Genomic DNA, 27,758 nt, shown 5'->3' with positions numbered 1-27,758 from the left:
AGGAAGGGGAGAGGCACTGTCTCCTTTGACTTAAGGTTTTAGGAATTAATTGTGAGTTTGTGGATTTCTTTGAAGGCTGGAAAGTACTTTGCAATGAAAAATAATCCTTCAGGGCGGCGTCTGTGGCTCAGTTGGTAAGGCGCCGGCCCCATATACCGAGGGTGGCGGGTTCAAACCCGGCCCCGGCTAAACTGCAACCAAAAAATAGCCAGACGTTGGCGGGCGCCTGTAGTCCCAGCTGCTCGGGAGGCTGAGGCAAGAGAATTGCTTAAGCCCAGGAGTTGGAGGTTGCTGTGAGCTGTGTGAGGCCACGGCACTCTACCGAGGGCTATAAAGTGAGACTCTGTCTCTACAAAAAAAAAGTTAAAAAAAATAAAAGAAAAATAATCCTTCATCACATAGATTTTGAAGTAATTTCTATCTTTATGCTTGGATTTTCAGAGTCATTAAGAACTAGTAATGGGAGCTTTTCACCCTCAGTCTAGTTGTGTATTGATGTCTACATTTACTTTGTTTTCTACAGGATAAATTTTTCAACCCCAGTATCCCGTCTTTGGGTTTGCGGAATGTTATTTATATCAATGAAACTCACACAAGGTAAAAAGAAATTTCTTCTGCTTCTAATCTCAAAAAGAAAATACCATAATCATCAATTAACACACTGTAAGATGAATTTCTTTATGTTTTTGACAGTTAATAGAATACAAATTTTGGACATAAGAGGCTTTATTTAAAAATTGAAAGTTGTATAGGCACTAGAGAGGCCAATTAACTGTTAACCATGTCTGTCGTTATAAATATTTTCATGGGAGTATAGATGCCACTCGTAGTGGTCTTTGATTCAGTTCATATATTGATTTTTGCATATGAAGTGTGCTACAATCTGGGACATATTTGTCTGAGGGAACATGTATGTTTGAATGATTTATGACTTATTGTGACTGTTTTATACTTTTAAAAAAAAGTATATGTGATTAAAATCTGCCTAATCTGTAGGGTATTAGAAGATATTTTTCTCTACTGAGCAAATGTGCTTTGATTTATTATTCACCTAGGACTTTTCATAGAATTCTTCCAAATTCCAGGCATTTGGGGATGGGCTAGTGGTACCAGAGTGGGAGAAAGAGCCTTTGTTTTATCTGAATCTAGGCTAGCGGGCAAGGAAGGAGGGTTGGAAGGCTGTGAGGCAGGAGACACAGTGGCCAAAATGCTGCCAGTCCTTGTAATTTGAACAGTAGGTTCCTGAACAGCAGGTAAGTTCAATTGATGAGAAATACTTGAGATTCTATGAAAAACTGATACAAGAAGTCAAATACTTATAGTTAAAACTTTTCACAATTTGATGATGAGATTACATACGAGAATGATAATACGCGCATATAGGGTAAATTTTTAAAAAAAAAAACTAAAGTCAAAGACATAGGACATATTTTTTCCTTTCTAGGCTACTGTTCTCTGTCCTCAATTTAAAAAAGAGAAGAGAGGCTCTGGCCCATTGTTTTTTGTTTCTTTTTTTCCCTTTCTGTGTTTTCTTTTCTTGGTTGATATGATTAAGACCCCAAGGAAAGGACTCTCCTAGAGTCTCTTCTTCTTTGTGTAAGTAAGTGTTTGATGTGTGAAGCCAACAGGAGTGCTTGTTGCTCTCGTTATACGCAGTAAAGGGAAGTGGCGTTGACTGTACTGACCGGGCAGTGGGGAGCTGTTCAGTGATGTGTGCTGCCTGTGCACCCGTTTAGCCCTGTCCTATGTGAAGCGAAGCCTGACTGTTTCTACACACACATAAAAACAAAGCTTTCAGAAGGGGATTTCATAGCAAACTTGGACTTTGTACGTTCCAGTAATACTTCTGAAATTGTTTGCTTAAGGAAGAACTTAGAATTAACACGGAACGTCTTGGGCCACATTTTCAGAGGATTGAGATTAAGAGAAGAAGAAAAAGAGAATGGCAGGAAGGAGAGATGAAGGAGGAGGAGATTCATAAACAGGTCTCACTGAACTGACTTGGCCCCAGTTGATGGCTTTTTGGATCTTTTCAGAGTTAATAGACTTTTAAAATTTTTGTTTAATTTATTTATTTTTATTGTTAAATAATAGCTGTGTACATTAGTGCAATCAAGGGGTACAATGTGCGGGTTTCATATACAATCTGAAATATTCTCATCAAACTGTTCAACGTAGCCTTTGTGGCATTTTCTTAGTTACTGTATGTAGGCATTTGTATTCTGCATTTAGTATAGACTTTTTAATTTGAAATCTGTTACTACCTATGCTGTGAATCGTTGTGGAGGAAATCGTAACGCAGCCGTTAGGTAATCATTACAAATGGTTTCAAATCATGACGTAATGACGGTGTTGTGGCATTCTGGCCAGGTATCTTGAGCTCCATCTCTCCATCATCTAGACACCACATGGTTACTGTCACTGACAGGAATGTGTCCTATCCCTTTGGTCTGTCAAAAGTATGAAGAAAAAACCCTGCTGTTCCTGGAAGCCCAGAACACAAATATTCTGATCACAGCCCAGTTGTGCTCAGCTTCCTTCAGATGATCAATTAGAGAGTGATGATTATCTTGGGAGAAAAATTTTATATCGTAATAAAATACTTAGCCTTTGATAATAGGAAAATTCTCAATTTTATCTTTTTATAGCCCACCTCTATAACTATAAGCTATCCATCTGTCTGTCTGTCTATCTGTGTATCTGTCTTATGTATAACATGCTACATATTTGCCTTTTAAGTGATATTAATAAAGTCAGATGTCTTGTTTCTTTTGTTTTTGTAGTAGGGCTGTTATTTAGCACAGTTAACATTATTCAGCAAATTCAAAACAACAAAATTTAAAACAAAAAATGTTTTGATTTTAGCTAAGAATACACGAAAGGAATTATGAATAAAATTGGCTGCATAGCATCCTCTACTACTAAGGAGAATTTCCTATAGAAAACCCCTAAATCTCAGGAATAGATGCCATTAAGCTTTGTTTTTGTGGGCAGAATATCAGTGTATATTTAAACAACTTGATTTAGGTGTGCCTGGGGTCCTTCTCTGCTGACTTGTTTTCACATTGCAGGCACCGGGGATGGCTTGCAAGACGACTTTCCTATGTTCTTTTTGTTCAAGAGCGAGATGTCCATAAGGGCATGTTTGCCACCAATGTGGCTGAAAATGTGCTGAACAGCAGTAGGTGAGGACTGGGCATTGGTGTGAAGGTGGGCAGAGGGAGTGGGAGGGGAAGTAATTCCCTTTAGTAACTTTTTAGTCGCTCTGGGACTCTGTCTCAATAAGTGTTAGCGTTTCCACACACCAAATGTTAAGCTCCAAAGGAAACCCAGGAAAGGCAGGAGAACAGACAGTTTTGGTGAACTGTGCCACATCTGAATCGCAGTCTTATTTTATGGATTAATAATTGAATGGGTTTCTAAAACATGAGAGGCAAGTGGGAATTCAGAGAGGCATGTATTTCCAGAGTTCTCTGTTACGTTTTCTCTAACAGGAGTGGAGGAATGAATGAACTAATATTGATAATGGAGATATGACAATCATGTTAATTATTTGTGAAAATATTCTGGCCCATAAGTCAAGTAGAAGATTTATAAAACTCGATTAAACTTTTCCTTTAACTTCATTGCGTACTGCTCTGTGCTGTGCTGTTTTAATCTTGAACTGTGCCTTTTTAAAATTACTAGTTTGATTTGAAAAAATAATTATAAATATTTATGTCTCTCTTTGATCCCTTCTAGAGAGTTTTATATATAATTCTACTAATGGGGTCACAATAAAATCAATAGTAAATTACGTTTTCAAAAAAAAGAAAACCACCCATTGCTTTGGCAGCCGGTTTTTGGATACCAGTGCACTGCACGCCTAAAGGGATAACCTTTCTTTTTCTTTCTTCTGCTATGGTGCAACTTTGTGTCTCTCACAGCGTAACTGAAACATTAAAGTTACATAATTGTCACCCAAGAATTTGAATTAAGTTCCTAAGTCTGCTGTCCAGATTCCTCAGAGATTCATGGATTTAATGTTTACTTGATAGCTAGAAAAAGCACTTTTAACTTGAGCTTATTCTCTCGTATTGCCACATATTAAAGAGAATTTTGTTTGATATTTGTAGCTGTGTTTGGAAAATACTGAACATAGACTGTAGCACAGAGTTAGTTACATGGTCTGTTTTTACCTTTTCCCCCTAGAGTACAAGAGGCAATTGAACAGGTGGCTGCTGAATTAAATCCTGACGGTTCTACCCAGCAGCAATCAAAAGCCATCAATAAAGTGAAAAAGAAAGCCAAAAGGATCCTTCAAGAAATGGTTGCCACCGTCTCACCATCAATGATCAGGTATTAAGAGGCGAGGCATAAAGCTTTCAATAAGAGTCATCCTGATTTGAGCAAATAGGACCGAGTCACTGGATTTTTCTTTCCTAGCACAGTGCTCTTTGTCCACAATATGTTTTAATATATCCTGATGTAAACTTAACTATTGCTTATGTTCTTATTTAACTTCCATGTGAAGTAGCACTGTGGTAGGCTTGAAGCTGCCAGTGTATTACTGTTGACAACATCTGCTCTCCTGGACCAGTTGTGAATTCAGTTTCATAGATCTGTGTGCTAAGGGAGTGGTTTGTGTGCATTAGAAGGATTGCTCTGTTCACTATTCAGTTGCCTTGGTTATTCACCTCTGCAGTGTAAAGTGTTATAGCATGAAATGTGATTTTAGTCCATAATGGATACTTCTGTAAGTAGCACATATATTAACATAAAGTTCTCCAGTTCTGCAGTTCAGATGCACATGAGTACGCCAGCACATGTGCACACAAAGTGATTTATAAGTGCTCGTAGGTCGTTTAGAAATTTACGTAGACAAAAGCCAACTCTCTCTCTCTCTCTCTAAATATACGTATGCATATTAAAAGTGTTTTGTTTTTAATTTCAGACTGACCGGGTGGGTGCTGCTAAAACTGTTCAACAGCTTCTTTTGGAACATTCAGATTCACAAGGGTCAACTTGAAATGGTTAAAGCTGCAACCGAGGCAAGAATTTCTGTGAATTTATCCTTCCATTTTTCTCACATTTGCAGAGTGATTTTGTAGGTTTTTTGGGGAAATGTTCTCTTGTATCTTGATGTGCATTTCAACCCATTTGGGAGGTTTCTGCAATAACTTGGCTCCCTGTGCATCTGAGGAGGAGAAGTGGAGTAAAGGTGGACCTGCCTGCAGTGAGCAGGATTCCTTTTGTAAGTGACCTGCAGTGACCCTGAAAATCTGGTAGAACAACCCTGCGCCTAGAGATGAAGAAATGAAGCCACCGATAGAGAATCGAATTATCTGCTTGCAGACAAGAAATAACCTGCCCCCGATTTCACACCAAATGAAGTCTAACTCTAAAACCTATGCTCTTTTTACATGAGTAGGGCTGCCTTAAGGAAGGGGTGTGTGTACCTATATATAGTCAACCTGAACTTTTGATTACTCTTTTTCTCCCAACTCATTTCTGTTGTTACAGTTGTTTTTAGCTTTGTAAGTGTTAAATTAAAAGAACTTTATATTATTGGAAAAAATATATAAAAATATATATACATATATTTACATATATATGTATGTATACATATATATTTTTTGAGACAGAGTCTCATTTTATCACCCTTGGTAGAGTGCCATGGTGTTGCAGCTCACAGAAACCACCAACTCTCCAATTCTTGGGCTTAGGCGATTGTCTTGCCTCAGCCTTCTGAGTAGCTGGGACTACAGATGCCTGCCACAAGGCCCTGCTATTTTTTTGTTGCAGTTTGGCCAGGGCCGGGTTTGAACCTGCCACCCTCGGTATATGGGGCCGGTGCCCTACCCACTGAGCCATAGTTGCTGCCCTATTGGAAAATATTTTTAAAGAGTGAGTTGCTGATTAGCAGTGTTTGACTGTAACCAAATATGCAGTTGCAAAGTTCAATTCAACTTTACATTTGAATTTTAAATTTGTCATTTTTCTCTCTATTAGATGAATTTGCCGCTTATATTTCTGCCAGTTCATAGATCCCATATTGACTACCTGCTGCTCACTTTCATTCTCTTCTGCCATAACATCAAAGCGCCATACATCGCCTCAGGCAATAACCTCAACATTCCAATCTTCAGGTAAGATCAGCTTATCCTGACATTTAAGGTATTAAAAAGATTATGTTTTGAATATTTGTTTTTTTATTATACCTTTTGGTATATGTAATTGTAAAAATGACATTAGCCTTTTTTATTATAAAAGTAATACATGTTTATTGTTTGACATTTGGAAAGTGCAAAGATAGCAATAAGACTATTAATGTTATTAATGTATTTTTATAAGATACTTGGTGAACTATGACTACCTAGACTTTATGGGCAGTACTTGTCAAATGAATAATAGGCAACTAGCAAGGCAGAACAGCAGATGATCTTCCCAGTGCAGCAGAAAGGAGTTGTATGTGTGAGGGAGTGAAGCCCCTGGGCACGGTGGTGTTGTTGCGGCATACAGGGACATGTGAATAACCATTCCTGTGACTTTGGTTTTGTTTTTTTTTTGAGACAGAGTCTCTCACTATGTCACCCTCGGTAGAGTGCTGTGGCATCACAGCTCACAGCAACCTCAAACTCTTGGGCTTAAGTGATTCTCTTGCCTCAGCCTCCCAAGTAGCTGGGACTACCAGCACCTGCTACAATGCCTGGCTATTTTTTTGTTGTGGTTGTCATTGTTGATTTTAGCTGGCCCGGGCTGGGTTTGAACCTGCCAGCCTCGGTGTATGTGGCTGACACCCTACCCACTGAGCTACAGGTGCCACTCCATATCTGTTACTTTGACCTTATAGTACAAGAGCTAGAACCATGTAAAGAGTACAATATGATGTGAAAGGTATTTTTTTTTAGAGGTTTTCAGGGGAATGCAGTTCCTTCCATTGAGAGGAAACAGTATGTGCAAATGCAGAGAGATTGACGAGCATGTGGTGGGCAGTTAGCTGATGTTAGAATGTAGGGTGCATTAGGAAGGACCAGAGGCTGGATCTGGGAGCTGCATAGATAGTGAGAGCTGGACCAGAACAATTTCTAGGCTGGGAGTTTACAATGTATTCTGTACTTGAGAGATGACATCTTTGGATCTGTATTTTGAAAGGTTATTCTGGATTAGGAAGAGTTAGATCAATTCTGATTCTATTACAATAGTTCAGGCAAAAGACAATGAAGGCTTAAATTAAAAGTGTAGTAGTGCTCTTGGAGAAGAGGGCATAGCTTTGAAAAATGTCTAGTAGGCTGAATTTATAAGACCCAGTGCTGATTAAACTTGGTAGTGCTTAACAGAGTGGGAGGTGGGAGGAAAACTTACAGGAGGAAGACCCAGCTGGGTAGATGGTGGAGCTGATCAGGAGCAAGGAGTTGGTGAGGAGGAGGTTGAGTTGCTTTGGAAAACTGAAGTTGAAAATGTCAGAGCAAAAGCATCTCTAAGGTCAGCTCTCTGAGTAGATAGGAGGATGAAACTGGAAAGAGACTGGAAGGGAATTGGGCTGGCAGCTCTTTCAGACAAAGTCTCACAAAGTGGTTCTCGCCATCTTCATGTGCTGTGAAGTGTCATCATCAGCCTCGTGATCTCTTTTTGTTGTTGTTGTTGCAGTTTTTGGCAGGGGCTGGGTTTGAACCCACCACCTCTGGCGTATGGGGCCGGTGCCCTACTCCTTTGAGCCACAGGCGCTGCCCAGCCTCATGATCTCTTTTTGCAGAATCCTGTAGGCTTTCAGAATTCTGTAGCTACTAGACTCACCTGGCCAATTGAAGAGAAGCGCTCATTCAAGTGGTCAGTGATACTCACCCAGCTGAGCCATGCTTTTCCCGGCTTTAGAATGTCTGTGTTCACTCTAGAGACCAAAGAACCTGGGGAGCTGAATTAGAAAGTCATCAGAAAGTTCTTGGTGAATACATGGACTTAGAGTGGGGAGGACTATTCCAGTGGGGATCTAGAGAAAACTTGTCTCTCTTGTAAACAGAATAGTTTGCATTTCTTTTAATAAGGATAACTCACGTAGTCATTCCTTCTATGTGTGGTGCTCAACTTGGGTCTCTTGGAAGTCCTTACCACACACTGATAATTTCTCACAATCCGGCTTTCCTTTTCCTGAGCTCCATGTGAGTTATTGCATAGACCTTCCCTTCAGACAGCTGACCGTAGATAACCTCATTCATCTGCAGCTTTCTTTTGTTACATGCCAGGCTACGCATTTGTGTACTACTTTTCAGGTGTGTTGTTTTTGCAGACGGCTCATCTCACTCATTATGAATTTATTCTGCAGAGTTTTACTCTCAGAGAGTTGCATTAAGCTTTGGTAACATCTTAAATGGCCTCCTTGTAGTGACTAGAGCAGGCATCCTCAAACTTTTTACACAGGGGGCCAATTCATGTCCCTCAGACCGTTGGAGAGCCGGACTATAGTTTAAAAAAAAAACAAAAAAAAACTATGAACAAATTCCTATGCACACTGCACATGTCTTTATTTTGAAGTAAAAAACAAAATGGGAACAAATACAATTCACACTGCTTCATGTGGCCCGCGGGCCGCAGTTTGAGGACGCCTGGACTAGAGGATACCAAAAATGTATATTGGTATCACTATTTGAAAAGAATACGAAGAAATTGTGAGTTTGGAAAAGTCAATTTAGAAAATTTCAACTTCATATCACAATTCATTAGTGTTGTAGAAAGAAACATGAGATTGGAAAAAGAATTGTTTTATATATGTGCGAATGTAGGAGATTTTTGTTTTGTATTTTGGAAAGATGATTTTGCTTGGTTTCAGTTGGATAAAATTACCTTTCTCTCATAGGGACTCTCTTTATGCAATAGTTATTTAAGAAAATTTCCTCTAAGGAGCTTTTGTAATATCACATTTGTTTTGCAGTAAACATGCCATGGGCAAATCTCAGAATGTCTAAAGTTCAGTGTCTAGAGACCCTAGACAGAGTTTTAAAATTTAAAAGTTCTATAATCCTCTTAAAATCAATGCTATCACTTTTACAGGGTATATATCATGAATTCTTCTTTTGGCTTAGAACAGATGTAATGGAGCTTCATTATACACAGTGATCTTCCAAAGGCTGATGAATAATGGAAATGATTAAAACATGTCATTAACATGGAAAATGAAAAAAATGCTTGCATTTTTATTGTCAGTAGTTCAGATTCTTGTGAACTTATATCCAATTGGCAAATGTCATAAAATAACTTGGGATTTGAATATTCTTTTTACATTTTTCTTTGTAAATAATTCATGCATTCTTGACTTTATAGTACCTTGATCCATAAGCTTGGGGGCTTTTTCATACGACGGAGGCTCGACGAAACACCAGATGGACGGAAAGATACTCTCTATAGAGCTTTGCTGAATGGGGTATGTGTGTCTCTAATTATCCTTAAAGCCATTATGTGAGTTATCACAGTGGAAAGAAAAAGATACTTGATTGAGTTGACATTTTTTAAAAAGCTGCTATCTGAGCGATTATTGCTTGGGGAGGAATTTGGTGGTTATTCTTTATCATCAAAATACAGCACTGGAGGAGCTGTTTTGCTATTGGTGTGAATAAAATATTTTGTCAGTAGTCAAGTTATAGATTTTTGTTTTGCTTTTTAAGATTTAATTTTTCTAAGCTCATTCTAAGTTGGGTAGTCTTGAATTCATGTGCTCCTTTCTCCTCGTATCCCAGCATATAGTTGAACTACTTCGACAGCAGCAGTTTTTGGAGATTTTCCTGGAAGGCACACGCTCTAGGAGTGGAAAAACCTCCTGTGCTCGGGCGGGCCTGTTGTCGGTTGTGGTGGACACCCTGTCCTCCAACACCATCCCTGACATCTTGGTGATACCTGTTGGGATCTCCTATGATCGGATTATCGAAGGTCACTACAACGGTGAACAACTGGTAAGGAAGCCGCCTGCACAGAACTTGTCTTCACTATTCAAGACTTGCTTTGTGACATAACTTTTAGAATTCAGATTTGCTTTCAGAGTTAACTAAGAATATTTAATTTCAGGTTAATGTGAAGGTACAGCCAACCAGTTCACATATTTGAATTTGTTAGGTAGAGTCCCTCTTTTAGTTGTGTCCCGCACCCAGAAGGTGTGCTATACCCCCCGACATGGTGCCCATGAAGTGGGTATACTCCCCAATATTAAAGCACTGCACGAAACACGGTTGGGAGTACAAAGTGAGTAGCTTTCATCTTCTGTGTCAACTTGATTAGTAGTGCACACACATGAACTGTTTCCTTTTGATGAAAATTGGAAATTGTATTTTCCATTGGAAAAATGGAAATTATATGAGTAGATTTATTAGCACAGACCTTGGTCATGGGGTTGGGAAATTAAAGAACACTTGCCCCTGAATTGCTGTCTCTATGTCTGTGATTGGTTTTCTCAAGGGTTTACTGCTAATGTGCAGATTTTAAGTTAAGTCCAAAGAATGGGTAGGGTCATCTTGCAGACAAGTACAAATTAATTTGAGAAGTAGCAGTAATTTTTTCAGAAAACTTTTATCCAAGAGTATTTCCTACAAAAAGAGTGCATAAATCATAAGCATGCCACTTGAATTATCACAAAATGAACATACCCACCCAAGTAACTGGTACTCAAATCAAGGAATCACTTTACCAGGACCCTAGAAATTCCCTTCGGTCTGCCCTGCCACTGTCCTCTGAAGGACAACCACTTTTCTTGACGTTTTACAGGATAGATTAGCTTTGCCTGTTTTTGAACTGTATATAAATGGGATAAGATAGTATGAGATCTTTTCGCATCTGGTTTTCTTTGCTCAGCAGTGGTTTGCAAGATTCATCCATGTCGTTAGATGTAGCTCAGTTGGTTCATCCTCGTGGCTGCGTAGCATTCTAGTATATGAATACACCACAGTTTATTCTACTGTCAAAACAAGTTTGGCTCTGGTCATTCTTACACACTTCTCTTGACAACTATATATGTTCATTTTGTTGGGTATGTCCCAAGGAGTGGAACCGATGGGTCATAAAGAAAATGTATGTTCAGCTTTAGTAGATACTGCCAGACACTTGATCAGAATGATGTTACCAACCTACCACTCCTGTCAGCAGTCTGAGAGTTCCAGAGGAATTTAGTTTTGTTCTTATTTAGGGTGGAAGTCTTAGGCAAGGAACTTGTTTCACATTTACACTTTCAAACATGTCAGGCGCTCAAAGACACTTGACATCCAGGGGCTTTAGAGATTAAGTGGTTTGCCGGGATTATTACCCGCACGGTGCTCTTCTCCTGGTGTTGGAGTCTGTCCTTACTGTGCACCCTCTCATCCTGGCTGTCTCTCAGTCCTTGTCCCAAGTCCCTTGGGCTTGTCACTGTGCCTTGGGCGTAATAACCAGCGCTTACTACATGAAGAATCAGCTCAAAGGCCACAGGGAGGTGGGATGTGGCGTTCAGTTACCTTAGACTCTGGTGATCATCAGACCTCAGTAAGTGGCCCCTTTGAGATCTTATTTTTATCTGAGAAACACAGTACAGTTTTTTGTGCCATTTTGTCCTTCACTAATTTGTAGTTGTGTTTTTGTGAATTATGTGAACAATGAAACAATATTAAATGTTTTGTTTTTCCTTGACTGAATTGCCTCTCCCATTGATGTGATGACATCTTTTAACATCTTTGAATACCAAACCTTTTTTGGGCAGGTTTCAGTTGATGAGTACTTATTTTCCTTCTTCATTCGGTGTTACCTTTATCAAGATGAACTTTCACTAAAAAAAGTTAGACTTGGGATAACAGAATGTTCATGTATGTGTTAGCTTTATTTCTTACCATGTTATTCTCACCATTGAAATTTAGGGCAAACCTAAGAAAAATGAGAGTCTTTGGAGTGTAGCAAGAGGTGTTATTAGAATGTTACGAAAAAACTACGGGTGCGTCAGAGTGGATTTTGCACAGCCGTTTTCCTTAAAGGTGAGTGTGTGCTGGAAGGGAGCACTGACCTGGTGTCAGGAGACCCGGGCTCCAGTGCCCATCTAGTGGCCCCTCTCTGTGTGGCCCACAGTTTCTTTTCCTGTAACATGAGGACTATGACAAGAGTGGTGTTTTCTAAATTTTTTTTTCCACCAAATTTGCCTATTGATAAAGCAGAATGAGTGTCTATTTTGGGGAGACATCAGGCGTGATATTTTTTGCAGTTTTTTTAATTCATGAGACTCTTACATGGTGCTTTATAATATATATTAGTATTTAATATTATGTTTTAAAATTGCTGTTAGGAGAAATTTTTCAGACCATCTCCCCTAAAAACGGTAAAACTGACAGGGTGACGCTGTGTCCTGTGAGTGGAACGTAGCCCCTGCACATCCTGAGGGTGGTGCCGTCTTCACTCAGAGTCTGTGATCGGCAGGCCCTGGAGTTTTTTGCTTTTTAAAATTCTTCTGATTTTCAATTAGTAAAGGAGAAAGAAAAGGCTGGGTAAGGAAGTAGGGAGCCAGGGATAAGTCAAGGTCCCACCTGTCCTTATGTTTTACTTCTTGGTCTAACTTAAAAAACTCGTAACTGCTGTGCTGGATACTTTCTGGCTTTATGATTTTAGGAACCTCATTATTTCTTGACACCGTTTTTTTCCCCTTTATTTTTAAACTACTGCACAGCGTCTCTATCTTGCTATGATTTACTTTTGGATTGAGAGTCTTTTTTATTTCAGAGTAATATGAGAGTACAAATGATTAAAGTCACATTATTTGCATTTGTTGAGTAAAGTCCAGGTTGTAGTTGAGCCCTTCACCCAGTAGGTGTGCCCTGTGCCCTTACATTGTGTCCGTTAGGTGAGAATTTACCAATCTCCCTCAGTTGAATTTGTGTTTTTCTCTGGTGTGGGCATGTGGTTGTTCATCTACTAGTTTCATATTAGTATTGAGTACATTGGATACTGATTTTTCCATTCTTGTGATACTTTACTTAGAAGAATGCTCTTCAACTCCAGCCAGGTTAATACAAAAGATGTAAAGTCTCCGTCTTTTCCATGGCTGAATAGTAATATTCCATGGTGTACGCATTTGACAGTTTGTTATGGGTTGGAGTTCTTTTGAATATTGTGTGACCCTTGGTTTGCTAGATTCCTTTAAAAAGTATGACTGTGTTAGTTATCACTATTAATATTGGGAGTGTCACATAATTGCATGAAGATGTGAGAAAAGTTAAAAATTTTCCCTTAATTTTTAAATGATTTTGTTTAAGTACTGATTCTGTTCTTTGAATCTTCAGTTCTTAAATTTTATGCTTAACAGCATTCTATGAACCATTCTGAACTGTGGACAATAGTTTAGGATATAGAAAGTATTTCCTGGCTCGGCACCTGGAGCTCAAGTGGCTAAGGAGCCAGCAATATACAATGGAGCTGGTGGGTTCGTATCCAGCCCGAGCCCGCCAATAAACAACAATGACAACCATAACAAAAAAATAGCTGTGCCTTGTAGCAGGTGCCTGTAATCCCAGCTGCTTGGGAGGCTGAGGCAAGAGAATTGCTTAAGCCTAAGAGTTGGAGGTTGCTGTGATGCCACTGCACTGTACCCAGGTTGACAGCTTGAGACTCTGTCTCAAAAAAAGAAAAGAAAAAAAGGAAATATTTTCCGTGCTCCATAGGGTAGCCCATTTTATAAACAATGTCCTTTTTACCTTTGAAAGATCAAATTATATTTTGTGTTGATGTGAAAGTGAGAGTATTTGATTATGTTTTTTGTATCTTTTCTCTTTTTTCTTTCAGGAATATTTAGAAAGCCAAAGTCAGAAACCCGCGTCTGCTCCCCTGTCTCTAGAGCAAGCGTTATTACCAGCTATACTTCCTTCCAGGTGAGAGTCGCAGGAATTTGTATACTAACTAAACTGTCCATTATCTGTTATTTCTTACACTGCGTAGAAAACTAGGTTAACTTTATTAAGAATGTCTTGTTTCTTGTTTTCATTTCCTCACTCAGGTAACTTTTCCCTTGGTCTAACAAAGGATATCGAAATGACATGTTTTCATATTACTTTGGAGGTTTTTGATTGTTTCACATAAAATCTTCTTGATCTTGTGAATGATGTAGGAGTTCTTATCTGATTTGTGTTTTTGAATGTTTGAGCTAAATCCTTTTTGGGTAGCAGATTAGGTTATGCGTATTGTACATAAGTTGAAATGTATAAAAAAGTTTTGCTACTTGAATTCTGTATTGAGTTATAACTTAGAGAAACTGAATCTGAAGCCCTTCCTTTAATACGTGTAAGTGCTGGACTGTTAGAAATGTTTTAAATTGACCATTCTTTATGCCTTCTTTTTGTCAGTGGGTTTTGGAAGTGATGTGTGAACAAATTACGTGGTCATAACTAAATAAAATGTTTTGGCTAGGAAAGTGTATTAAATATAATAAAGTATATGATGGAGAAAAAAAAAAACCCATAGAAATAATTCTATGGTTTAAATTTTAAATTAAGAGTAATTTAGAGTCTCTAATTCGTTTATAGATTAGTCCCACATAGTTAGCCTTGTGAAAGAGTGGAGTGACAGGCTGATTTTCCAAAAACTTTTCAGACCCAATGATGCTGTTGATGAAGGTAGAGGCACAACCATTAATGAGTCCAGAAACGCAACAGATGAATCCCTGCGAAGAAGTCTGATTGCAAATCTGGCCGAGCATATTCTCTTCAGTAAGTGGAATACCAAAGTCTTTAATTCTGCAGTTTATATTCGGCAGGGTGTGGGGTAAAAGTCTGCTGAGGTTGGTTTCCCCTTCTGGTTCTATTACTTAATTCACAGGCGGCTGTAGGCAAGTTATTAGAAAGAAGGTAATGCCGTGGGATTTGAGATAAGATGAGTAAAGCATCTCACAGGTGTCTGGTGGTGAGTAGGTGCTCATACGGTAGTTCTTGTGCTTTTTAAAAAATGGTATTGTTGAAATGATTTGTTGCCTCTTCTGCTTATCAATTTTTTAAATTAATTTGTGGTACAACATCTAGGTTTATAGTCACATGTCCCTTTCTCTTCAGACCCTATGAATTTTTTAATTCAGGAACTGTTGACTGGTCATTGTGTATAAAGCATTGTTTTAGTTGTGGGAAGTACAAATTTAATAATTAGTGGTACTGTACTCACAGAGCTTACGCTCTTCTCAGTGGGATAGTTGTATACAAATAATTCAAGTGGGAGTGTACCCAGGGCAGATTGTGAGTTAAGTTGCCAGTTACAGAGTTGTACGCTATTGCTGAGGCTGCTGTGAAGTCCTGCTGCAGCACCCTGGTCCCTGGGTGCTCAGCCCTGCTGGGATTTTCTTGCCAATGTTTCTGGGCCAGGACCGTGGTCTGACTCTCAGCACTTCCTTCCGGTGCTGTTGTTGGGGAGGATTCCTCTCTTCCTCTTGCTCCTCCCACTTGGGTCTCTCCTATTCCTACTTGACTTTTGGCCAGAGGAGTCTTTCTTAAACACATTTGATTATCTCTCCCCTTTGCTTAAACTCTGGACACAAAACGTAATACCTTTTTATTGTTGAAAAATTGGAAAATAAAGATAACATAGGTAGCAAAAACCCATGACCCAATTAACCAGTAGTGTTGCTGTGCAGCCTCTAAAACTTTTTTTACAGTTTTGTTTTGTGCTGTTTTCCATTTATAGCACAAACATTTATTCGTGTTTTTAAAAACTATAAATATCCTTTTAAATTTCTAAATAGTACTGAGTACTTCTTTTGTAAAAATCTGGAGACAACCTAACTGCAAATAAAGTATTCATGAGTTCATTATCTTCTCAGGCAACTCACAAATGTTACCTTTACTTCAAATCATTCTGTGGGTGTTGATTTATATGATTTCATTTATATGATTCTCATTTTCTACAAATTCAGGGGGCTGGGTTATACATTACAGTCTTTCTCAGATGTATTTCTGTGCCCTTCTTCCCCATCTCTGGGCCAGATTGAAAGAAGAAGTGCAGACATTTTCAGCGCCCATTACCGTGGGCCTGTGTCAGGTCTGTCATCTCATGTCACCCAGCCCGATGTGCTGGGTAGTATTTTTATTTTACTGGTGAGGAAACTGGGGCTCGGGAGTTTAAGTACTTTCCCAAGGTCATGATATTTGTGAAGTTAGGATTTAAGCCCAGATTTTTCTGACTTCAGATGCACTCCTCCGCCCCCCTCACTCTGCCTTCATTTTTGTGTGGTAAATCTGTAAGAGGAGTGAAGTAGAGTCGTAGACAGAGAAGACGGCAGCCAGGAACGAGTCAGAGAAGGTGAAAATGGGGGGTCCTGTGGGGCTGACGCAGGCTGGGACTTTGGGTCCTGGTATTTCAATACAAGGGTCTTTTCTTCATTCAGTAACTCACTTCCACTGGCCTGGACTGAAGGTGGGCTCGTCTAAACCTGTGGTTTGATTAAGAGTGATCTCTAGTGAGGTTCCATGGTCCATGTCTAGAATGTGGTGTATTGTTGTTTTTGGTAAATCATGCTTATGGGAATGTGGTGGAGGATTTTTTCCTTACAGTTTTAAAATATTCTTATTTAATATTTAGGTACTTTTCAAAAGTTTCAGTTAATATTGAAAAAAGTGCATCTAAAGCTCTGTGTTTGTCTTCCAGCTGCTAGCAAGTCGTGTGCCATCATGTCAACGCACATCGTGGCCTGCCTGCTGCTCTACAGACACAGGCAGGTGCGTCCGCAGCGCTGCCCGCGGTGAAGCAGGCAGAGGGGAAGTGTTTTGTCCTCTGTTTAAGTAGTTATTCGGGGGTAGGTTTGGCCTACTCCTGCTTGGTACTATGAGGTGAACAGGAAAGTAAGCTGAGGATCCTGCCCAAAGCAGCTTATCAACCTGATGGAGGGAAAAATCTACCTGAAAATAAACCATGCTGCTCAGACTGCTTAATATATGTAATAATAAGACATTCTTTGGTTAATATTGTTAATGTAAATAAGGTACATTTTATTGACATGCAGTATGTATGCCCCCAGTGAACACTTTCCAAGTGAATTGATTTACATTTTAGAAGCCACCCTCTATCCTCTTACAATATATGTTTTTTTTTTTTTTTTTTTTTTTTGAGAGACAGAGTCTCACTCTATTGCCCTGGGTAGAGTGCCATGGCATCACAGCTCACAACAACCTCAAACTCAAGGGATCCTCTTGCCTCAGTTTTTTCTATTTTTAGTAGAGATAGGGTCTTGCTTTTGCTCAAGCCGGTCTTGAACTCATGAGCTCAAGCGATCCACCCACCTCAGCCTCCCAAAGTGCTGGGATTACAGGCGTGAGCCACTGTGCCTGGCCTACAATATACTTTTCTAAGCTCTATGATGAAAGAGATCATGTCTGTTTTGTTTACAGTTGTGTTCTCAACAAAAAACGTGGTGCCAATACATGTATAAGCACCAAATAAATACTTGTCAGGGAGATAATTAAAATGAAGGAAATTCTTGCCAAAAGATAAGTACTTCTTTCTTTCAGATGGGTTGCTTTTCCTTTTCTGTTGTGATCTTACATGCTCAGACCCCGGGTCTTGGTGTGAGTCTTCTCTGGCCCAGGGAACACCTCGATCTGTCCCAGGGCCCAGCTGTCTGCGTTGCGCCCTGGTGCCGTTTCTGTGACCTGTCCCAGGGCCCAGCTGTCTGCATTGCGCCCTGGTGCCATTTCTGTGTGTGCTGAAAACAAGCTGTCGGAACCAAAGCAAGAAGACAATCTTGGAATATGGACCTCTCTTGCCTTTTGGAAAGGAGCTTTTCCACTATCCTGAGACCTTTTCTGCCTCTTGTTTTAGGGGATTGATCTCTCCACATTAGTGGAAGACTTCTTTGTGATGAAGGAGGAAGTCCTGGCTCGTGATTTTGACCTGGGGTTCTCAGGAAATTCAGAAGATGTTGTCATGCATGCCATACAGCTCCTGGGAAACTGCGTCACCATCACCCACACTAGCAGAAATGATGAGTTTTTTATTACTCCCAGCACAACTGTCCCATCCGTCTTTGAGCTCAACTTCTATAGCAATGGGGTCCTCCACGTCTTTATCATGGAGGCCATTATAGGTATGTTAGGGCCTGACATATTTTCAGATGTTTTCATGGAAAGTAAACATCCATGTTTTTCCATGTTTTCATGGAAAAACACATAGTGGGAGGTAACCCCTCATTTGAGGGAGTACATGGCTACATTTTTAGTTTTTGAATGAAAGTGTAATTTGCCGTTCTATCAGTATTTTTTTTTTTTTTTCTATCAGTATTTTTAACTGCAGTGGGTAGGGCCTGAATTACTATCTGCATCGATCACACTTAACTGCTAAGGAGAGGTGAGGTGCCTTGCTATCTCAGAGCTGAAGCTTTAATGAGATGACACGTACGCGGGGCAGTGAAGTGAGTGTAGGGTCTCATTGTGAGCAGAGAAAACAGTGAGGAAGAGGAACAGCGAGCTGATGCCTGGGGAAGGCTTTGGGTGGAGAGTCAGATTGCATGGAATTGTAAGAATTGAACCTTATGGGATTTACTGAAATTTCTTAAGCATTTATCAGGCTATTAGTGAAGCTGGGTGAAGTTTTTCTGGGAGACTTACAGCTGGCAATTTCATGGTACTTTTCTTTCCTTAGCTTGCAGCCTTTATGCAGTTCTGAACAAGAGGGGCTTGGGAGGTCCTGCTGGAGGCCCCCACAGCGTGATCAGCCAGGAGCAGCTGGTACGGAAGGCAGCCAGCCTCTGCTATCTGCTCTCCAACGAAGGTACCATCTCGCTGGTGAGCGAAGATTCTTCTATGTTTCCTGTCCTCTTTCTTGGGCCTTGTTATGAAAACATAAACCGCTGTGTTTTTGTCTTAGAAAATTTTTTGCCTATCACTGATGCTTTATATCCCACTGCTGGTTTCAGTGACCACTAAACCACCATGTCGTTTATTGTCTTGGTTTGCCGTCTGGCTCACTGCTCTGGTGAATCCTCCACGCAGCTCTGAGGCGTGATGGGGCAGGTTGCTCAGCGTTCCAAGGCAGTCAGCTGCAAAGCTGCACACACTTACTGCGCATGTGGCACTGGGTCAGGGGTTTGTAAATAATTAACGCACCCACCTGTAGGTGAAGGAACCACAGAAGGTAGGGAGTCAGAAATAGCCTTAAAAAAATCATCTTGCTCAACCCCTCTCAATTTATAAACACGGGAACTAAGGCCCGTAGTACTAATGAGCATTTATATGCTATCTAAGCTCATTTAGACATTTATAATAAGCATTATATTAAGCACTAAAGAGATTCACCCACCCCCTTGAAATCATAAACAAATAGAATTTGTATTTTATTTGAATTCTAACATGCCGTTGTGTGGCTGTGTCTCGAGACGTTTGTGAATGCACGTGTTCTGAGGACTGCCCCCTCCATATCATTCTTTGCATGGGGCATATAAGTGGTGCTATCGGGGAGTCTTTTGCATGAACTTTGGGTGGCACGGTGGGAGGGGTGGGGGCAGATAAGGCTCCTAAGATTGGCCTTGTCCTTTTCCTGGGTCTTTCTTGAGTTATTTATATGTTTCCTCATTCACCACTTTGTGTACAATTTGTATTGTTGGGTAGCTTTGCAGAGATTGTCTCATCAAGGCCCAGGCCAGCAGCCCATCTGTGGGCCTGCTCCCCTGGGGATGAGAATGAAGCTCAGGAGGCCTTTTGTGGGGGTGCCACTTTGGGTGCTCTGCCAGTCACATGAGAGAGGCTTCTTCTTGGACTTTGTTAATGACCTTGTGTTTATCAGGGGAGTGGGCATCAGAGATCAGAGGGTCTGCCCAGTGGTGAGATAGGTGAAAGAATGGTAGTCTGGCAGCTACCTTATATGTTGTTTTTTGTCTTTAAAAAAGTATAAAACGGTAACGTTTGCATTTGAATGACTTTTCTTTTCAGCCCTGCCAGACATTTTACCAAGTTTGCCATGAAACAGTAGGGAAGTTTATCCAGTATGGCATTCTCACAGTGGCAGAGGTAAGAGGAAGCACTTCCCTTTGTTTTTATTTAGTTGCTTGCTCTTGATTTTCTTGTCTTTTCTACCAGTTATTGGAACCAATAATTACATGTGCTGATTATTCATGTTCAGATGAAGAAAGAGAAAAATAAGAATGAGAAGAATAAGTGTATTTGGAGATGAATATTTTGGTTCCTTTTGTATAAGGAATATTTTGGTTCCTTTTGTATATTCCTTTTGTATAAAACATATCTTCACTTGATTCTGTGACATGCGTAAGTTTGACTCTAAGATGTGATGTCATATGAATATATCAATGTGCTTGTAGCTTGCACACGTGAATTTTTCTTTTTAATTTTGGTAGATTTAGTGTAGATATGGCTTTGGAAAGTAGAGATCAATTTAGAAGATGTGAGGGTATTTTTGTTTGATCTGTCTGGTAGTTCTCGTCTCTCCTCCCCTCTACCCTTTTTCTCCCCTGGTGTCTCCTGGACGAGCTGAATTTGGAAAGGGAAGTGGATTGACGTGAGAGATGGCTCAACAGGCAGTCAGGAAGAGGCTGAAGAGCACTGTCTGTCAGGGCTCTGCTGGACAGGTGTCTGTGTGCATGTGCGTGTTTTTTCACTGTTGGTTTTCCCCTTGACCTAGCAAGATGACCAGGAAGATATCAGTCCTGGTCTTGCTGAGCAGCAGTGGGATAAGAAGCTTCCTGAACCTCTGTCTTGGAGAAGTGATGAAGAAGATGAAGATAGTGATTTTGGTGAGGAGCAGCGTGATTGCTACCTTAAGGTACTTTGGTGACGGTTTCTGAGGGATGTTACGGTGGTGCGCTAAGAGTCAGGGTGAACTGGGTAAACTGGGCCTCTGGTGACTCACTAATCAGCTCTGCTACCTTCTACATAGTTAAGATACTCAAACTGTTTGGAAGTCTGTTAATGAATTATTTAGTTTGGGAATCAATAAGTGGAAAAGTAACCAAGAATCTGAAAAGTAAAGAAGATGAACATGATCGGTGGTACCACTCGCTGCCCGCAGGTGTGTGCTCACAGCTGCACGCACTCTGCGTCAGGCGGGATTTTTGTTCAGTCCTCACCATAGCGAGGTGATGTCTGGGCAGGTGTGTGTGGGGGAGTTAGCGCTGAGCTGCCATTGGCCTGGTTGCTCTTTTTGAGAGTCACTCTTTCATCCCTCCCAAAGTTTCATGCATTGAACTCTTTGCTTTCAATTTAGACAAATCCTATTAAAGGAGAAATTTTGGATTTTTAAAAGATTATTCTTGTAATAATCTTGTTCAAATTGTAATTTTAGAAATTGTCAATAAGGACCAAACTTTTCTGAATTCTCATAAGTGGATTATTCTCTTTGCAGTGGGATAGCACGCCTACCTAGTTCTTCCTCTTTACACACACACACACACACACACACACACACACACACGGCAAGTGAGGAGGCATAACTTCTGCAGATTCTAAATGACATTTAGAAATCCTGTCTTTTTTGATGTAAACATGAGTTTCACAATTGGGCAGTAATCTTGCTTCCACACTCCAGAGTGCTTTAAACCTGCTTGTTTTTAGTAGATACAGTGAAAGCCTCCCTTGCCAGGAAGTACCCTTCACTGTGGCCTCCACTGCCCATGGTGCTGGGTTTGGGTGAAGGCCACGTGCCAAGAAAGGACCGAGATGATCTTGGTGGTCTCATCTTATGGCCTTTTTGGTGTTTGAGTAGCTTTTGAGCTCAGGCTTCAGACTCTGGAGGCCCAGCATGGGGACCATCTATATTCAGTGATGACTATATCCTGAATATGGCATTCAATGTGAAAATCTCTCCTAGATGGGCTTTTCAATGAGCACAAGCCTCACGTACTGTAAAGGTGAATGATCGCAATAAAGAATACATCTCAAAACCAGCACTGGTTCCTAGCAGAGGTTCTCTGCCTGAGGAGTGCTGGGCTGCTTTCATGTCATGCTAGTGTGAGTGGCCGTCTTTCTAGAGAAAGTCCCGAGTGCTTGCTTCGTGTCTCTTGTCCCTTCCCCATGACTTTGTCTCTCACCCTTTCAGGTGAGCCAATCCAAGGAGCACCAGCAGTTCATCACCTTCTTACAGAGACTCCTTGGGCCTTTGCTGGAGGCCTACAGCTCCGCTGCCATCTTCATTCACAACTTCAGTGGTCCAGTTCCGGAACCTGAATATCTGCAAAAGTTGCACAAATACCTAATAACCAGAACAGAGAGAAACGTGGCAGTGTATGGTATGTTAAGTTACTATTTGGCCTTCTTTTAAAAACTATAGATTTTTTTTTGAATTAAGAAGTCTGCTCATTGTAGAAAATTAGAAAAATGCAAATGTATCGTGATCTCTATAGAGTATTACTTTTATCTGCTTTGGCACGTTACATAAATTAAATAATACAATGATGCATTCTTTTGTCTGGATTTTTTTCACTTAATATTATTTGTGAGATTCACACATGTTGCAAGTAATGGTTTGTTCATGTGTAGCATTCCGCTGTGTAACTATATACATTTTATTTATTCTCCTGTTGATAGATATTATAAGAGATATTTTTCAGATGGGAGTAGCATTTTATGCAGTTATGGTTTAGAACTGAAATTGCTTTGAATTAATTTTAGAGCCAGATGGGGTCTAGAGATAATCGGATATAATTACCTCACTTTATAGATAAGCAAATTATCCAGGGTCAAATAGCTAGTTAGTGAGTAAACCAGGTTTAGAATGCTCATTGTGTGACCTCTAGGATTATGCTTTCTCTGGTCTCAGACATGTAGGAATCGTCTGTGTGTCACTATATAGTTTAAACACATATTTACACACTTTCTTGTTTGATTCTCATGGAAATCCTACAAGATGGGTGTTTTGGGTATTTCCCATTTCTTTCTCTTCCCCCCTTCTCTCTCTCTTCTTCCCCCTTAGCGGATGGCAAAATAATTTTAAAGCACATCTTCTGAGACCTCCCAGGTTGCCAGTGGCGGAAGTGCCGCTGACTTGCCCTAGCCCTCCTTCTCGCCTCCCCTACTTCCTTACTGTGGATGCTGGGGTCTTCATGTTTTGTTGGGTCTGAACATTTGATGAAATCTTATTCTTTCTCTCCAGCTGAAAGTGCCACATACTGTCTTGTGAAGAATGCTGTGAAGATGTTTAAGGATATTGGAGTAAGTGTCTATCACTGCTGGTATAAAGCTTGTGTTCTCGTTTATGGTAGAGCGGACCCTAGAGAAGGAATTCTGAGAATGGGGTGGGGGTGGGTATGTTGAGGCTGAGGCCCCTTGGTAGATTTACTTGAATGTTTCAGAATTTTGCTGGTTTCACATCCATTCCCAAACTGCTTATACATAACAGGTATCAATGTGTTTTAAAATGTTGTAATCAACTTCTAAAGAAGTTTGCGTATCCCTTATGCGAAATGTTGGGACCAGAAATATTTTGGATTTTAAGATGTTTTCAGATTTTGGAATATTTACATTAAACTTACTGGTTGAGTATTCCTAATCCAAAAATTTGAAATCCCAAATCCCAAATAATACTCCAATGTACATTTCCTTTGAGCTTCGTGTTGGCACTCAAAAAGTTCGGATTTTGGAGCATTTCAGATTTTGGATTTTGGTGATGCTCATCTTGTACCACAGTCTCAGCTGTTAATGGTTCCATGTGATTTTCAGTTATTTTCTTGTATTTTCACCAGCATCACTACAAGTATCCTCAGGTGTTCTTTACCTTCACCTATCATGTGGAACTTGAGTTCCATGGAGATACTCGTGGGCTTTCATAAGATTCTATTTGTGACTTTATTCTAGCACACATTTTAAAGTATAGTGCACTGGTTGAACTCTGCCCCCTAAAACACTGTGCTTGCACCTGTGACTGCCCACTGCATCCTCGTACACACCCACGTGTACTTGACTTAGAGCCGGGAGATGGCTCTGTGTGCCTTTTGGGGTCTAGGACATAGGTCAGGGTTGATAGAAATGTCTTTTTGTTTGTTTGTTTTGCCTTTAATTTAACTTAAACTTTCTCTTTAGGTTTTCAAAGAGACCAAACAAAAGAGAGAATCTGTTTTAGAACTAAGCAGCACTTTTATACCTCAGTGCAACCGGCAAAAACTCCTAGAATATATTCTGAGTTTTGTGGTGCTGTAGATGATGTGCCGCACCTCTGGCAGTGAAGGACATGACATGAGTCCCTCGTAGGCTCCAGCCTCTGTCTTGGGAGTTGAAGGTGCCGTTGCAGGGTCAGGCCTGCCCTGTGCTGAGGTGATCTCCTGGAAGACAAGTGCCTTCACCTTTCTGTGGATCTGTAAAATTTTCCCAACTCTGAGATGACACAGCAGCCTACAGATAACACCTGGGGGGACCTCAGCCTCTATTTGCAGCTCACAATCAGTAGGTTACAAGATGAAATCTCAATAAATTATTTTGGAGTTTATTAAAGATTTACATTTTAAGTACAACTTTTAAGGACTAATTACTGTGGCAGACACAGAAATGTAGTTGTATTCTAGAATTGAATCTTGGATGCTGTACTTAATGCTGTCAGGTAATTCACTGCTATATTTTCTTAGTCATGAGTGATGCTGCCTTTAAAAACAATCACATCGTCTGTCCATTCTTTTTCAGTTGTATCTTTGTCAGTAGGAGCTAATTTTTAAATGGGAGCACCTTTCACCCCCAAAGTGCTTTATAAATGAATAGCTGATACACATCATACCCAGGTTTCACTGTGCTGTCCTTTGCAGTCAGATTTAAAAAGCATTTCTAAAAGCTACATGAAAACAGACAATATTAGTTTAGGTCAGGAATTGAGATACTGTGATCACACAGCTAAATCAGGAAGGTAATTTGGCTGGCAAATTCCAAGGTAAACTTGGCCTGAAAACTTGGCATTAAAAGCTTACGCTCATATAAAAAAGTGCCATTGAGTTTTAAATGACCAGCAAGTATTTAAAAACTCCTCCTGTCTTAGATTTATACCCCTTCTAACCCCGCAGGTGGGACCTGCCTCTCACAGGGACAGCTGTTTCTTGGAAATCCTCCGACCCATTAGCAACTGTCCCAACTTGATTAGCTTGGCCCAGTGGACTCTGTTAGCATATGGTGCTCTGGCTGTGGACCCCTGACCCAGGGCTTCCGTGGACTGTGGGCACGTCACACACTGAACCCCTGTCTGGGCGACTTGTGCCCACCGGAGTTGTGCTGTGTACAACCTGTGCCATCTACATGGCGGCCCTACTGACTGGTGATGGTCAGAGGCATTTATGGATTTTTAGCTTGAGGAAAAACCATGGTTCTTTAAAAATATTTATGGGCTATATGCCTAAACCCTTACGCCCCATAGTGGCAAATAATTATGAAAAATTGTATGTTCATGATGGGTCGGTGCCTTTTTGTAAGCAGGGAGCATAGTTGTTAGTTAATTGTGGTAATTATGGTGATTTCTTAAAGATCGTGTAGTTAAAATATTTTCTAACAATTTACTGTCTCCTATTTCGATGATATTATGGAATTAGGAATTTTTCCAGATGAGTATTGCATAGATTCCTTGAATTTAGTATAAAAGTACTGAGAATTAAGTTTGTACTTTGATAAACTTGGATTTTAAACACTAATAGTATCTAGTGAATAGTAAATGTGTTTTGGGAGGGGAAGGGACACTAATTGGTATTTCACATTGTATGAAATATCTTGTTTGAAACTCATAGCAATAATGCTATGCCATTGTTGGGCATTGTGAGCCTCTGTCACTCTTCCCAAATTCTGCATTTAAAATGTCTGTCTTTGTCTTTATAGAAACTCATGTACTTTTAAGTCACTGTCAGTTTTAGGGGCACCGTCAGTCCTATGTGGGGTGAGATACCATCTTTTGGCATTCCATTTTACTGACTAGGGTAGAGGAGCACTTCTTTGTTCTCGGCTGCATTTGGGGGATACCCAGGGAGTCTTATTTATTCCCCTGGGTGTTCCTTATTGGGATTAAGCATTTCACCCTCTAAATTGTAGATCAAGGGTTACTCAGAGTCTCAGCTGGAAAGTCTAGGCTGGCACCAACTTCCAGTGGACATGGCTGCCTTGCCTGCACTCCTCCAAGAGCTGCTGCTTTGCCAGCCTGGCCAGAGACACTATGGCTTCTCTTTCTTTATTTTCCATCTTGGTTGGTTTGTTTTCCAGAAATTCCATCAGATGCTTTGGGGAATGCAATATATGATTTGCTAGCTCTTTGGCCACTTAACTCACTGTGAGTATAAATATGCATGCTTTTTGTAATTAACTGGTGCTTTGAAAATCTTTTTTAAGGAAGAAAAACCTCAACCAAAGTTATGCTAATCCAGACAAGCTGACCTTTGAATTAATTTCAGCACAACTCATCCTTCAGTGCCTCATGACTGAAAAAAAATGCATCATCACAATAAGGCTTCCAAATAGCGCTGTTTTGCTAAAAGATACATTCTCTTTGTTTCCAACAGCAATGGCTTCCATGTAAGGTGAAAGAAACTAGGTGCTTGTAAATAATTTATTACAGTTTACTCTGTTGCATTTCTGTACAATGAAATGCATGCCCTCCAGGGAAGACTGTGAATCATGTTAAAAAATAAATAATAATAAGCAATATAAAACTGCACTCTGTTTTTTAAAATAATGTCCTAAGTAATTCAGAAGAGAGGAAGGAATTTTTCACTCTCTTAAAATTTCAAGAACAATAAAGGCAAACACTAGTGTGAAGTGTGTAGAACTGAGAAAGCATCGATTTTCCTTTTTTCAGATATATTACGTCTCATGAAGTCATGAAGGTCAGGAGTGGAGAAAATATTTCTGGGGTTACAAACGAATCTAAGCTCAGAGTCTGGAATTTCTAGTAATCTGGAGGGGAAAAGACATCTCCACAGAACAGGAGTGCTCTGTGAGATGCTCAGCAGTGTATTGTAGAAAAAGTGTTGGTGACGAATGAAGTTTGCACGCGGAAACTTGTGGCGCACTTTAGCGTGGTGAGGGCTCAGTGTCTGGCAGTGGACAGCTGTTTAACTCAGCATTGCCCAGGCTATTTTGACCCTAGGACCTTTCCCCCCTTTGGGGGACCTGCGTACTTCTCACTAGTGTCCCAGGGAAAGCATTTAGGGAAACTCTGTTAGGTAGTTCTTCAAGGAGACACAGAGTAAGGAACGGATCAGATCGCAGGGAGGAAGAATTTGCATGTGTTTTGTACCATTGAATAGATAGACGTTTCATTCCCGGAGAAAGTAAGCACAGAAAACTCAAATACAGGTGGTCAGAACGCTTTCTTCTCGTGGAAAGCTCAGTTGTCAATAATCCTGGCCTTTTCACTGAAGGTAGCAGAATTAATACCAAGATGAATTGGGGTAAATAAGATTTTAATTCAAATCTAGAAGGAAACATTGCACAGTTATGTGCAGATTTTTATCCATAGATAGTACTAGTGTTTAGAAATGATAGGTCCTATCAGTGAGGCTTAGAAGAGCTCATATGGGATGTAAAGCTTTTTTTTTAAATACTGTTTTTAAGGAATCTGAGACTTGCCATCTGGCATTTTAGTTTAATACAAACTAATGATTGCATTTGAAAGAGACTCTTGACCTTATTCTTTCTAAACACCTGAAACTCTAAAATGTCTTGATGGAAAGTGTTGAACTATTTGCCTGTGGTACGAAGAATGTTAAGATTGTTGTAAAAAGAATTACTATGAAGTACTGTGAAACAATACTGTGTGAATTTGTGAGCGAAACTTCCTTGGAAATGTTGATTGATTTTTATTCCTGTTAATGTATCACAAGAAGCGCAGAAATGTAGTTTTGTTTTATC

The 27,758-nt window shown here is 40.1% G+C and overlaps 1 protein-coding gene across 3 annotated transcripts in view; it reads left to right on the top strand.

Moving 5' to 3' along the window:
• The window catches only part of GPAM (glycerol-3-phosphate acyltransferase, mitochondrial), a 62,625-nt gene extending 35,127 nt beyond the window's left edge, over window positions 1-27,498 (top strand). For all 3 annotated transcript variants that reach the window (XM_053583771.1, XM_053583772.1, XM_053583770.1), the window contains 18 exons: window positions 524-597; window positions 3,072-3,185; window positions 4,192-4,338; window positions 4,934-5,030; window positions 5,992-6,128; window positions 9,298-9,397; window positions 9,711-9,923; window positions 11,847-11,960; window positions 13,756-13,841; window positions 14,560-14,675; window positions 16,597-16,667; window positions 17,767-18,031; window positions 18,586-18,728; window positions 19,872-19,949; window positions 20,578-20,718; window positions 21,991-22,180; window positions 23,044-23,102; window positions 23,970-27,498. In XM_053583771.1, coding sequence (XP_053439746.1) covers window positions 524-597; window positions 3,072-3,185; window positions 4,192-4,338; window positions 4,934-5,030; window positions 5,992-6,128; window positions 9,298-9,397; window positions 9,711-9,923; window positions 11,847-11,960; window positions 13,756-13,841; window positions 14,560-14,675; window positions 16,597-16,667; window positions 17,767-18,031; window positions 18,586-18,728; window positions 19,872-19,949; window positions 20,578-20,718; window positions 21,991-22,180; window positions 23,044-23,102; window positions 23,970-24,086 — 2,262 coding nt within the window. In that variant the 3' untranslated portion in view covers window positions 24,087-27,498. The remainder of the gene's footprint in view (window positions 1-523; window positions 598-3,071; window positions 3,186-4,191; window positions 4,339-4,933; window positions 5,031-5,991; window positions 6,129-9,297; window positions 9,398-9,710; window positions 9,924-11,846; window positions 11,961-13,755; window positions 13,842-14,559; window positions 14,676-16,596; window positions 16,668-17,766; window positions 18,032-18,585; window positions 18,729-19,871; window positions 19,950-20,577; window positions 20,719-21,990; window positions 22,181-23,043; window positions 23,103-23,969) is intronic.
• The last annotated feature ends 260 nt before the right edge of the window (window positions 27,499-27,758 follow it).

Source organism: Nycticebus coucang, chromosome 3, assembly GCF_027406575.1.
Source record: "Nycticebus coucang isolate mNycCou1 chromosome 3, mNycCou1.pri, whole genome shotgun sequence".
NCBI classification, from domain to species: domain Eukaryota; kingdom Metazoa; phylum Chordata; class Mammalia; order Primates; family Lorisidae; genus Nycticebus; species Nycticebus coucang.
Note: the sequence above shows the minus strand (reverse complement) of the source record. Positions and strands in the feature narration are given on the sequence as shown.